The sequence below is a fragment of the Apteryx mantelli genome, chromosome 1 (assembly GCF_036417845.1).
Source record: "Apteryx mantelli isolate bAptMan1 chromosome 1, bAptMan1.hap1, whole genome shotgun sequence".
Lineage (NCBI taxonomy): Eukaryota > Metazoa > Chordata > Aves > Apterygiformes > Apterygidae > Apteryx > Apteryx mantelli.
The window spans coordinates 5,021,868-5,034,522 of record NC_089978.1 but is presented as its reverse complement, the minus strand read 5'-3'; the positions used below and the strand labels follow the sequence as shown (position 1 = coordinate 5,034,522).

At 44.6% G+C, this 12,655-nt stretch overlaps 1 protein-coding gene across 1 annotated transcript in view; it reads right to left on the bottom strand.

Annotated features, from left to right (window-relative positions):
* MYO7A (myosin VIIA) overlaps positions 1 to 6,133 on the bottom strand; it is a 75,196-nt gene extending 69,063 nt beyond the window's left edge. The window contains exons 1-3 of the mRNA XM_067289607.1: positions 6,002 to 6,133; positions 2,935 to 3,048; positions 1,474 to 1,626 (exon numbers count right to left, since the gene is read on the bottom strand). Coding sequence (XP_067145708.1) covers positions 1,474 to 1,626; positions 2,935 to 3,048; positions 6,002 to 6,133 — 399 coding nt within the window. The remainder of the gene's footprint in view (positions 1 to 1,473; positions 1,627 to 2,934; positions 3,049 to 6,001) is intronic.
* Between the last annotated feature and the right edge of the window lie 6,522 nt (positions 6,134 to 12,655).

Sequence of the window (12,655 nt, the reverse complement as noted above, 5' to 3'; positions counted from 1 at the left end):
ATGGCTGATGCTCCCTAAAGAGTGCTCCAGGGAGTGATTAATTCCACCTAAGATTTGAATTATTTTCTGGACGTGCCTTTTTCTCTACATGGACAATACAGGGGATCTAGGCATCATGCACGCCAAATAAAGGGCCTCAGTGAGATTAAGAGAGATGAATTTGAGGATCTCTATTCTTTGGTGGGCTTAGAGGAAGTCTTTTTTAGCAATCATGTCCTCTTCTAGAATAATAACCCACCTCTGAAATAAGGAATATCTCCTATTGAGTCAGGGGGTTCAACCATTTGAACAGCCTCTGTAACAGAGTGGTGCATTCTTTACCATTGCCCATCTCTAATCTGAGATTGTCCTTTCAAAATTCACTGGACATCAAGCAGAACAAGCAGACTTAGTATATGAAAACCTGGATATGGTCTGCTAGCTTATGCTATCTGGGAGGTCAGACTGTACTGCAATCCCTTCTGGCTTGAATATCTAGTAATATTTGAAGCCCTTTTAAGATTAGATCTCCAGGTTGCACCGAAAAGGTCTTCAAGTGCCCAGCAGGCTCTCATCTGAGTACCAGAAAGACGTATGGTTTGAGAGCTTCCCAGCAATATGAAAATCTTCCATATTTGCACAGGCTGTTTGAGCCTATTAGCTAGTGGCAAACATACGCACATTCCTCACTTCTGCCCCAAGGATGTGTATCTGACATCCCTGTATGTAGAAAGCATGCTAATAAAACCAGTCCAGATGCCTTGAATGCTAACTCTTGTACCACTGGGGCTGTAGCCCTGCAGTACTATCACAGAATAGAGCTACAGTTCTGGCTGACTCCCATTGACACACTTGATTTCTGGATTTCTGGTTGGGATGGCAAAGCTGGTCTACTGGGTGCACTGGACATCATAACATTCCTGAGCTGACCTAGAAGGATACTGTCCTCAAGTATCAGCTGTCAGGATCCCAGGCAACCCAGAGCCAACAGGTTATGAACACACATGGCAGATACTTCAGAACTGTTCTGGGAGTTACTGACTTAATTGTACCAGGTTATTTCATACATGTGCCTCCTTATCCTTCCTCCACAGGGGTGAAGGTGGAAAGACCACATACAGCTTCTAGTCTCCAAAGGCTTTTGCTTTAGTACTACTACAGCATGTGCATGGCCTGGGTTGACCTTCTTCCTGGGTGCACAAAAACTTACTGAGTATCCAGAAAACTTCCAGAAGGACTACACAGGCAGGTGGCAGGGACTTTATTTAAGTCATGGGGTCTTCAGCTTTCACTGGGGTAGCCATAAACTCTGCAGTGTTCTCTAAAGGAGGACAACATAACAGTGCAAAAGCCCTTCTCTGCATGGGTCCAGCTGAAGGTAGAAACCCAGGTGCTCAGCTGAATCTAGGGATTCCCCACATGGTCCCTGACATGTGCTCCTCGGAGCTAAGGGGAGTGTGGGGTGTAGTAAGAGGCAAGGGGGTGGACACTCACATAGATGAGGTGCTCCCGGTAGCGGATCAGCAGGTTCCTGAGGATTCCTGCCTCGTTCAGGTCCCCCAGGCGGATCATATCCTCCACTCCATGGATGGAGGTCGGATGCATGGGTTTGATGTGGGTGGCATTCTGCGGGGAAATCCAGTGCTCCTGGGAAGAGAGGTGGAGGTAGAGAAAGACAAGTCAAACTTGATACCACTGAGACAAGCGACAGGAACAGTCCACCCCAGCCAGAAGGATCAGATGAAAGAAAAGGCTGAGAGAGCATTAGCTACAGCTTGTATTCCTGGGACATGACAGTGGCTAATTTGGAAGAGTCATGGTGGAAGAAAGAAAACATCTTTTGGATCATGGGAGCAGAAAGAGACATGAGACACGAGCCATCCTGGCAGGGACGTAATCCAGAATGGAGATCCAGCATGCCAGGAGAGCTTTTTAACAAATAGCAGGTTTGTTTTTCATTTCACACAACTACATTTCCACATCACTGGTTAACTCTCTGCCACAAAGTACTTTTGAGTAGAAAAAAACATGATTTAAAAAAGGAGGGAGGGATGCACAGGGGCAATAACATTACACATATACAGGCAGAGTGTCATTTATACTGATCACTTCTGAAGGGTTTCAAAAGCCATTGCAAACTGGACATGAGGACACTGCTGTACCAAAGTCTCTTTCTGCCATCCCAGAAGGGAATGAGAGCATTCAGTTATCTGCCTGTGAGATAGATGTTCCTCTAAAATAGCCATTGCCGTACAGAAGTAGAGATAGGAAAATGAAAGAGAACCAGTGTTTAGACACGCCATGTGAAGCTAAGGGCTCAGAAGGGGCTGGATACAGCAGAGGAACAGCTGCTGGAAGTTAGTTCACTCAAAGCACTTTCTAAAGCACTTTGGAGACCTGTGTCCTCATTATATTGAAGAAGCTTCTTACCATTTCACTCCCAGCACAATCAAGAAAGTAGGGACACATTATTACCTTATCTTTTACAGATGGGAAACTGAGGCACATTTGATACAAGGGCATACAAAAAGTCAGTGATAAAGTCAGAGCATCATGACCCTCTCACATGAGCACCTTTCCTTACTCAGAGTTTGGGGAACATTGGAAAAGGGCAAAATTAGATCCATTAACTGGGCTTGAGTTGGATCGTTATGATCTCTCTACTTGGTGTTGTAGATTGTTCCGTCCTGGCCTTTGTGACCTGTTCCTTCTTGTTTGCTTACCCTGCATCTTGTCTGGCAGGAATTTTGTTCGGAGCTGGGACTTCTCTGAAGCTCTGGCTCAGTTCCAACACTCACTGGTATTAATGGAGAGAATCCCATTGACTTTAAAGAGATTTGAGTCCGGTTTTGCTTTTGAATAGCACCTGAGGTCATGCTTTTAATCCTACCTGGGGCCTGTGCATGCAACAGTCACAGAGCTGATAAGCAATCAATCACAACCCTTTGTACGTACATTGCTTTCATCGTCGACAACCTGGATCTGTCCAGAGTCACACAGTTTAACCACTGCTCCAATGGGGACATCGAATTCCCGACCGGTTTTGAGGTCCATCCACACATAATCCCCCTGGACCAAAAAAGAGAACAGTTACATCACGGCTGCAGAAGAAGGCTTAGCACCTCTTGGGATATTAGATGCTGAATTTTGTACCCATGAATTTTTGCATGTGGCAGAGCCTTGCTTCTCCATTTCCTGACCTCATGAGTGATTGCTGGTCACAGACTGCATCTGGCAAGGAGGTTACAGAGCAGTGATACAGGCAGAAAAACCCATATGGCTAGAGGTTTTCCTCCATGGAGTGGGCAAGACTAGAAAATGATGCTTAGGAAACAGTTGGAGCTCTGGAAATCTTTGTCTGGAGGCCTGCACCCTTTTCCTTGCACATAATCACTATGGAATATACATTCCAAGCTCTCTGGGATGGCAAAATGGGGATGTCTAGAGAAGGGTTAAGAACGTACCAGATAGGTAGAGATACTTCCACAGGATGGTCTCCCAACTACAGCAATTTGTAGATGGGCTTTTTACATTTAATACTTCTCAGTAGAATTTTTCTACTGTGCGTCCGGTCTCCTTCTGAAGCTGTGCAAACTTCTGGCATTCATAATCCTGAAGGCAGAGTTAAACTATAGATAGCATGAAAAACTGTGTCTTTTAGTGTATTTTGAACTTGTCACCTCTTTGATTTGAGCCCTCTTTGTTTTTGTTTTGGAAGACGCAGTGAGCAGTTGACCCCTATCCTCTCACTCCATGTCACTGGCAATCCTGTAGGCCTCTATCAATCCTGCTGTGTAGGAACAATCTACTGATGAGTTTTGTGGATATTAAATTACTCCAATGCACACAGGCTTTTTAAGAAATTGCTTTCCTCAAAACAAACCAAAAACAAAAATCACCCAAAACCAAACTCCTGAGCAGGACCTGTGCTCTTTGAAATAAGATGGAATTATTTCCTGCAGCTAATTGTAATGTGAAGAGGTGCTGACTGGGAGTCACTCAATTAAATTACTGTCAGGCAAGTTTGCAACAAACAGAATAATGTATTTTTTTCACGCATCTCAGTTTAATGTTGTGGAACTCGGAGCCGCACCTAATGCACACATTCCTGGAGGCTCCACTTGTACCTATTAAGCATGATCCAAATGCAATATCTGCTTTTGGAAATCCTGAAAAACTGCTGGGAGAAGGGAGAGCAAGCAATAGGAAGGATGACTCTGTACATGCTCTGATAGACCATCTTCCCTAAGCATCTACCATTGACCAATTCTGTGGACAAAGTACTTAGAGATTTGGTTGGATCCAATACAGTAGACATTATGGGCTGATGAACAACCTTCAACTCCGCTCTGGGTAATGGGAATTGAAGATATCCAGGAGCCATTTCTTTAGTATCCAAGCAATAAAAAACATGGTCAAACCTGTATCTTCCCAGTCAGCAGGACTAGAAAGAGGAACTAACCTGTGAATGACACAGGTATGTAAAGCTATACCCAGGGACCGATTCATGGAGAAACACTACACAGGAGGAGTCCCCAGCCATTTTGTGGTAGACTCCACCCTCGGCAGCTGATTGCTATGTTTCACCTAGGATATCAACAAAATCATGCAGCTTACATGGAGCTGACGATCCAGTTTTAGTATGAGTTTTCTTTTCCTCAGATGGTCATGTTCTAAATGTCTTCACCCAGTTCATGAACAAAAATAACATTTGGACCTTTGGCTCACTAACTGCCTTAGCCTCACTTCCAATAACTTGGTAAAAAGTGAATGTAGTATTGCACAGATACATTATAAATCCACTTATTAATATTTATTCCTTAGCTCCTTTGATCCAAGACTCTGAAAGCATTTTAGCGTATTCAGCACTACTATCCTCACCGCATAGCTGAACAAATTTATGCACAGAGTGGGTAGGTAACTTGATCAAGGTCTCAAAGAAAGAAGAGATGGGGATCTCAGTCCTTGCTCAGCAGAGCCCTTCTGACACTTCAGCAATTGTGTAAAAATTGTTCTAGAACAAAAAATCCTATGATTGTAAAGCTGTGGCTTTATATCTGTTTTTGAATAGTTGCGAAAGCCACCTGCTTCATAGCCTGTTCTGTTTACCACACAACTGAGAGAAAAAGGTAGTTGACTATCAGCAAATTAAATTGATACTGCATTACCACTAAGACAACTTCTGTGCTTTGCCTACCTAATGTACAGGGTGCTAGTCTCCTCAAAATGCTCTTTCTAAACACATCACAATGCAGTTCTTAATACTGGTGAAAAAAGCAAGTCTGATGGGATGGACTAAGCTGGTAAGCTCAGAAAGGCCCGGAGGGTTAAAAAAATGACTTCACTCGTTCAGACTGTCGACCTGTTTCCTTCCCCATCTTTAACAGGTTTGATACAAAATCCATGGAAGTCAGTTACACTCCTTCTGCTGGTGCAATGACCTTTGGAAAGTCCCAAGAAGTAGCAAACATATCACAAATTTCAGGGCATATCGGTGTGATTCATGCATTTACCTGCTCCAGTGAACAGCCTGATAAGTTGCATGAACTACCTCATGCCTGGACTGATGCTGTTTATTTTCCCAGACACATGACAGAGCACCAGAGAAATAGAAATACTGCTGATCTCTTTACAGTATCTAAATGGTCCAATTCTTCCTCCTCAAAGCAGGCACTAGGTGCTAGAGTCCTTCCAAATGCTCTGGGGCAGACCCTGTCCTCAGGACCTCACAGCCTAAGGGCACTGACAACTCAGCAGAGATGCAGGAAGAGGGAACAACATGATATACATATACAGATCAACACAATTCATGAAGAGGAGCTTTAGGAGGAACTTCCAAGTGCAAAGAACAAGAACATTGCACCACAGGGAAGGTATAGCACTCGGGGAGTTGCAAAGGCCCAAAAGGAAGGTGAGAGAAGCTGGCACAAGCAGTACAGGGATCCCATCAAACAGTGAGACAGATTTCAAATTAGTTTGAAAGCCACCAGCCACACTTGGAGCTTGGGACCCCCTATCTTACCGCTAAAAGAGTCGTGGGCTTCAGGGCTTGATTGACATTGCGGAGTAGTGTCCATTTGCCCTGGTCTCTCTCCTGATCTTCCACCACCTCAGGGCATGGCTGCATGATGACGACTTTTTTCCTCTTCAGCATTTCCAAAATCTTACAGTAGTATTTGGCCCTCTCTCTGCTTGCTATATGTATTCCACATGAATGCCAGAGAGCTGTGGCCAGTTTGCTTTAGACCACCAGTGTAACCATGCCTGTTGATTGCAAGACACCCTCTGACTTAATCCACAGTATGGCTTTTGGCAAAGATCTTCTAGCAGAAAAATTTCTGCCCACCAGCCATGGTCCTCTGCTGACCAGCTAGCATGAGTGCCTCATATGACTGGGTGCTGCTGAAGTCTCAAAATCAACTGAATGACTTTGCTTCTCTTCACTTAAATTCTTCCGGTCTCTCCAGTAAGGGGTGATACTCGGTCGGAGGTCTGAAGGACACTGCAACCACTGGTTCTGGAAAAATGACTGCAGGATTAACAGGAAACCTCTTCATTTCCCTATGACTTCTCTCCTTTATCTTCCTTTCTTAGTGAAACAACTGGCTGCCAGCTTGAGGACTTTCAGCACGGAACACACTCGGGTACTTATTAATCCACAAATGCAGTCAGTCCCTATGCAACACATGGCATTTAATTAACCTAATACCTTCACATACCAAATTAACCAAAGAACAACGGGAACTCAAAACCAGAGGCCATCTGCATTTTCTTTAAACTGATCGCCTTGAGCAGTTCCATAGCAACTGAATTTTAAATAATTGAGTGGAAAGTGTTCGGAGTAGCACAGCCTCTGTGCCTATATGGGAAAGGAGTGCCTGGGCTAGGGACCAAAACGGGCTGAACGTGAGGACCACAGAGATAACAGGACTGTAGGCCCAACCAGAAGAGCACCTGTCATGAGGGGAGCAATGCACTTTACAGTGACCTCAGATGTGCTTTTTCCTGTCCTTAGACACACTCAAGCTTTCTCATTTTCTTCTAGGAAAAGCTACTCTGTTCATTTAGAGAGTTAAGGCCACTAAATAATTCTAGCTGGGCCTGGATTCTGGGGCCCAGTCTCTTCCATGGAAATTTTGAATCTAACTAAGCCTCATTAGTACAGACCAGAGCAGCACTGGACTATGTAATGATATAGCAGCAAGTGCCAGCCTTTCCATGCTAGTCTCATTTATCACTGTTCTTATGCAAAATTACACTGATGCCTTGATTCCACATGGTTTTGATGCAGAAGACATATTTCTGGTGGAAAGCTTTGCAGAGGAAATAAGGTTTTATAGATCCCCTTGATTTGACAGAGTCGCCAAGGACAACTGTAGATGACAGGTACATCAAACTCAGACTGAGATGCTTCTGCTCCTCAGTGAAGAGCAGAGACAACAGTGAGCAGATCCTTGCACAATGACCAGTTTATAAATTAATAACTTTGTAGGATAAAGCCATGTTATGAAGGCCTGAAAAATAAGGTATCTAATTCCTGTAGCTGTACAGGTGAAGTGACGAAGAGCTTGAGTCTCACAGATAAGAAGCTGGGTAAGAAATTAATGAGCAGGATGCCTACAGTCCATCAAAGGAGCAAACAAAAGGCTACAGGAGATGCAATAGTGATGTCTGAAGAAGGAGATGCAGACAAAATATAACACTGTCAAGGAAGATGTCTAGCTCCAGCATGACCTGAGCACACAGTGCCATAAATGATGTCATATCCACTTATCTAGAAAGTACAAGATAGATGCCCAATCACAGCTAATAATTAATGAGAGGATGTATGTGGAAAGAGGGACCGACTAAATGTATATAAAAGGTACCCATTGGATGGGTTCTTTAGATTTAAGTTTTCAAACAGCTGGGCCGTACTGATGCTGTTTGCTTGGGGACACACACTGCCTCCCTACCGTGCTGCTGTAACTGGAGCAGCCTAGGAGCGGCAGAACCGAGAAGGAGCAGCCCGTGTATCTGTCCCACTTTGCACTGGAGCACGCAGTATGACCACTGCTCAGCTATGCCCTGTAACGTATTTCTGAGGTTGTGTATCTCTGTGTGCTGCTGAAGGCTAAATCGAGGAGCAGAGGAGTGAAATGATTTGCCCAAGGTTATGCTTGGAGCAAAGTACAGAAGGGAGCCCAGGAGGCTGAATCCAGTCTCTCTGTAGTCCTATTACATGAGTGTAATAGGACTTATCTTTTCCCTGAAGCTTGGGCTGCTGAAGGTCTGTAATTCCACACATTTCCACTGTGTATTCTTTGTGTCGCTTCTCTGGCAGCAGGAGGTTTACCGGGGACTTGTCAGACCGTGTCACATGTCTCAGCCGGAGGCACTTGCATTTGCACAGCACTGTCTGTCTGAACGGCCTGTGCATGCTGCCTCCTGGGAACAGGAAATCCCATCCCACCGAAGGGATGACCCAGCTGGAAACCAGCCTCCCTGCTGAGTGCACCAAGGGGCAGACCAACAGCATTAAACCTCCTGTCCGCCCTGCATGCTTTCTCTAAGAGAACGCGCTACACCTAAAGCGGGAAATAACAAAATACACTTTGGACAATAAGGGAAGGAACACAATGAAGGAAAACAAACCTTTAGCTGGCTGGCAGCCAGGCAGCAATGCCATCCGGTTTAGATTACAGCTCCCTGGGGTAACATTAGACTCTTCACTGCAGAGATAGAAGCATGAGACCGAAGAGCCATGCTGGACCCTGATCTGCTGATTTATTGCATCCCTGCAGCAGCAGACACAGCTGAGATCCGTGCTGGGCCTTGCTGTGACACATGTTGTGCACACACATGATAAGATGTAAGTGCTTATCCTAAGGAACCGCAGCGACACATGCTATAGGTTTGTCTACACTGCTGAGACCTGACCTCCCATCAAGTCCCAGTCCGCTAAGTGTGGAACTCACTGCTGGAAAAACAAGGGAAATAATACCACATGCAGGTACCACCCCCACAGCAGCTGAGCCACCTAGTTTAATGAAGGCTTCCATTTCTTTGCCTCAACCTGTTTTTCAGTCCCAAAGGTGGCTGCATCAGGGACTGTCCTAGTTGATGAAGTGTTCTTGAGACTGTTTTCCCAGGCGTATTCTTATTTTGCAACTCCTGCTGAAGAGCTGAGCTATTCAGTGAAACAGGTCAGGTGGGACTCACGTAACCAAGTGCAGGTGTCCACCTCTGAGCAAGCTACCCACACCTCTGCTGCAGCCTAGGGAGAGAAAGAGATACTTCTAAGGTGCAGGTCACCTCAACCTAAAGTAGGTATTTAAATGGGGTCAGATGATACTGGCCTATGTTCAAACCCTAAGGATTGTGTGAAGGGGGTAGTTTGGAAGTACAAGTCTACCCAATACAGGTGTCCAAAACTAGGTAAAGTGGCTCTTACCCCTAATGTGGATGCTGAAATACCATAAGGACTGATATTCTGGTAAATTGCTAAAGGAGAGGGAAAATCTGGTTGTCTGAAGCTGTCTGCAGACTCAGGGTAGCAATGCTCCACAGATTACTCTCTGCAGCTCTAAGAAACTTATTTTTCTGAAAGAGGAAAGATGATATCCTGCAGAATCGAAGTTGGCTGCGAAGGCTGTCTATACACCGGATGGTCCAAATGTGATCTGTGGACCATACATCTGATAATCGAAGTAAAACAACTGATTTATGCAGCTTTTTGGGAAACAGGCACAATCACATACTCAAGTCTCTGGAGAGCTCAATCCAAACCAAGTCCTTTGCTTTTTTAACACTTGTCTTGAAGTACAACCTTCTTAGTACACACACAAGTGCAAACATACACATCCCCCCTACTTCCAAACTGCGATGTCATCTGGAGAGCAGACTGAAATCCAAACATACTGGTGCATCACAGCATATTACATCAGGGCAGAATTCCAGTAATTACCTAAATCCTTTGGATGGTGTAAAGTCTATGCTGTGTGAAAAACACATATCATCACCTCTAGATATCACCTGTCTGATCCGGTTCAGCTCTCGATTACATGGGTGTCCTCTGAGGATGGGGCTACTCTGTGCAACCCAGGGGAAAATTAGGACCGCTCATTTCTATTCTTTGCACTCCTCTTTAGCTGTGCAGCTGCCATCAGCATCAACAGAGGGTGGGGAAGGGAGGAAAAAGCTTGAATTTCTATTCAACAACAAACCTTGTGCAAGAAACCTTCACACTGATAATCAGTAAATCTAATAGAAGCTGAGTCCCAAATAATTTTGTTGCTACAGCTTCATAAGTAAATAAGAGTCTCTTCCCAAATTCTGGCAGCACGTCAGACACCAGCTGTCAGCCAAGGTAACATGCTACACACAACGGCTTTCTGAAGCAAAGGCAGAGATGCAAGAGGGATCGTTAAATAATTCAGTAATCAATGCACTGCTCGCTCAGCCTGTAACTTTGATACTGACAGGAGGGAAAAACAACCCACAAACATGGCATCAGTCCCAGCATTTTCCCATTCAGTGCTGCAGGACAGTCACAGAGGCCAAGAGCAAAAACGATGGGTTCAATCAGGTTTGAGGGGATGCAATTCAGCTCGGTGTAACGAAGCTCACCCAACCCAAACACTGCGCCAGAGCACTGCGTATCAAGTCTCAAAAAAAAAAAAAAAAAAAAAAAAGCTGATGGCCACTCCTTGGGACTTGATTGAGAAATCTGATAAGACTCCAAAGTGGAACAGGAAATGAAGACTGATCTTTTTAGCCCCACAGCTGGGACCTGTCCTAAATGAAAACCAAAGACAGAACCAAAGGAAGATGACAGAGCAATCATAAGACACGCAGATCCAGAAAACCAGAGAGGAGAAAAATAAAAACAGGAGGAATCAATAGGAGATATTCCTTGACGGTCTGAGAGGGAACGCTTTATGATGGTAGTATGTAATTTAGTACTGTTAAGCCAAGGTAATTTCCTTCAGGTTCTAGGACTAGAGAAGTTGCCCTGGTATTACACTGGGAGCTGTCTCATCCACCCTAAATTTACCAGTGATGCTCACCCTCCTCCACCTAGCTAACCGAGGGTGCACCTAGGATCTCCCTAGTTTGCAATAGTCTGCGTGGAAACCCCTTGCCCTTAGCCACATAGAAGAACAGATTTTGGACACTTTTTTAAATGCATGTTGCTCTGTGTTTAGCTTTAGGAAGACAGGACTAAGGGAATGCCATCTCCTTCTCTGAGCACAATTTGGGAAGGATCCTGGTAAGCTGTGTGCTCCCATCCCTTTCTTTGCTCTTGGGTTGAGCTCATGGTGAACTGGTTCAGGGAACTAACCTTGGCAGCAACATTTTCACCTGTTTTTGCAGGATGTTTTGCTGGTTTAACCCCTGAACTGGCTCACCAGGCAATCAGCCTGGGGGAATGGGGACAGCAGCAGAAGGAAAGGCTGGCGAGGGGGGAGCAGAAGTGCTGTCGGTGAGAGGTAGCTCCTGGGGTATCACCAAGCGCAGCTGCAGGGTGGCCCTGCCTCTCTCACAGATGAGCTTTATTCTTCTGGTGAAGTCAGGGAGCCGTTTGATTTGATTCATAAAAAAAAGAGTTGCAGTTGATGAGCATGATATACAGAACTATATAATACATGGAGGTAATCAAGTCTTTCCAAACAACATGCCTATGAGGCATGCAACCTTTTCAAGATCACCATGATTCACAAAACAGGCTCAATTTGAACTCCAGTATATGACATTGAGGGGGAAAAAAGGATCAGAAAGAGAAATGTAAATTTGAAGAGATGCTTTTCATCCTGCCTCAGAAACATTGTTCAAAGCAGCCAGAAAGCAACCACACACATTCGTTTTACCTGATATTATTCCTGGGGAAACAAAACAGGATTTTTCTACCACCTGCAATAAAAATCTCTTTTTCTTTCCATATGCAACCTGTCAAATTCTCTTTCAAGAGTTTCAGCTGATGGAGGCAGTTGATTAGCTTCTTCTTTCATGCTCTGGGAAGAGCCTTTCTCCTTTATTTCTTTGCTTCAGGCTCTTCCTTCTCTCCCCCCTGTCTTTTTACAACCTCACTGAAGTCTAGTTTGCAATTAGTTCCTGTGTATTGAATAGAGGCGGGACTACTGTAGCCTGTATAATACACCTATTCCTGTATAACACAAATGTAGATATAGTGTAAAGAAGTGCCTTATCCTAGTACACTGCATTCTTTTCCCATATAGGAATAATCTATACTCGTGTAAATGAAGTTTTCCCTACAAAAAGGCACCTGTATTAAGGGTCTGCATCAGCCAAAGTGGCACTGTTCTGCCTAGACAAGCCCTTCCATTTAAAATAGTGTGTCTTATCTTCGGAAATATTGAATGCAAGGAGAGTAACGCTGCTTTTCCTTCAGTGCCACACTGGATCTGAACAGCACTGCCCTTTTTACACATCCCTTTGCTTACCCACTGAGGGTTGCCTTGGTTACTAAAGAGAGTGAGGGGTTATAGGGGAAGCTCAGTCAATAGCATCTTGAGGGAGCTTGTGATATGACTGCTTAAGAGAGAAGTGGACTGCTCGAAGGGTTGTGTCTGAACAGCCAGTTCCTGAGAGAATGAAAGGCAGGAGAAAGCGTTATGGGGGAGAAAAAAAAAAAGAAATCATGTTGGCAACGCTTGCATTGTAATCTTAAAATTTC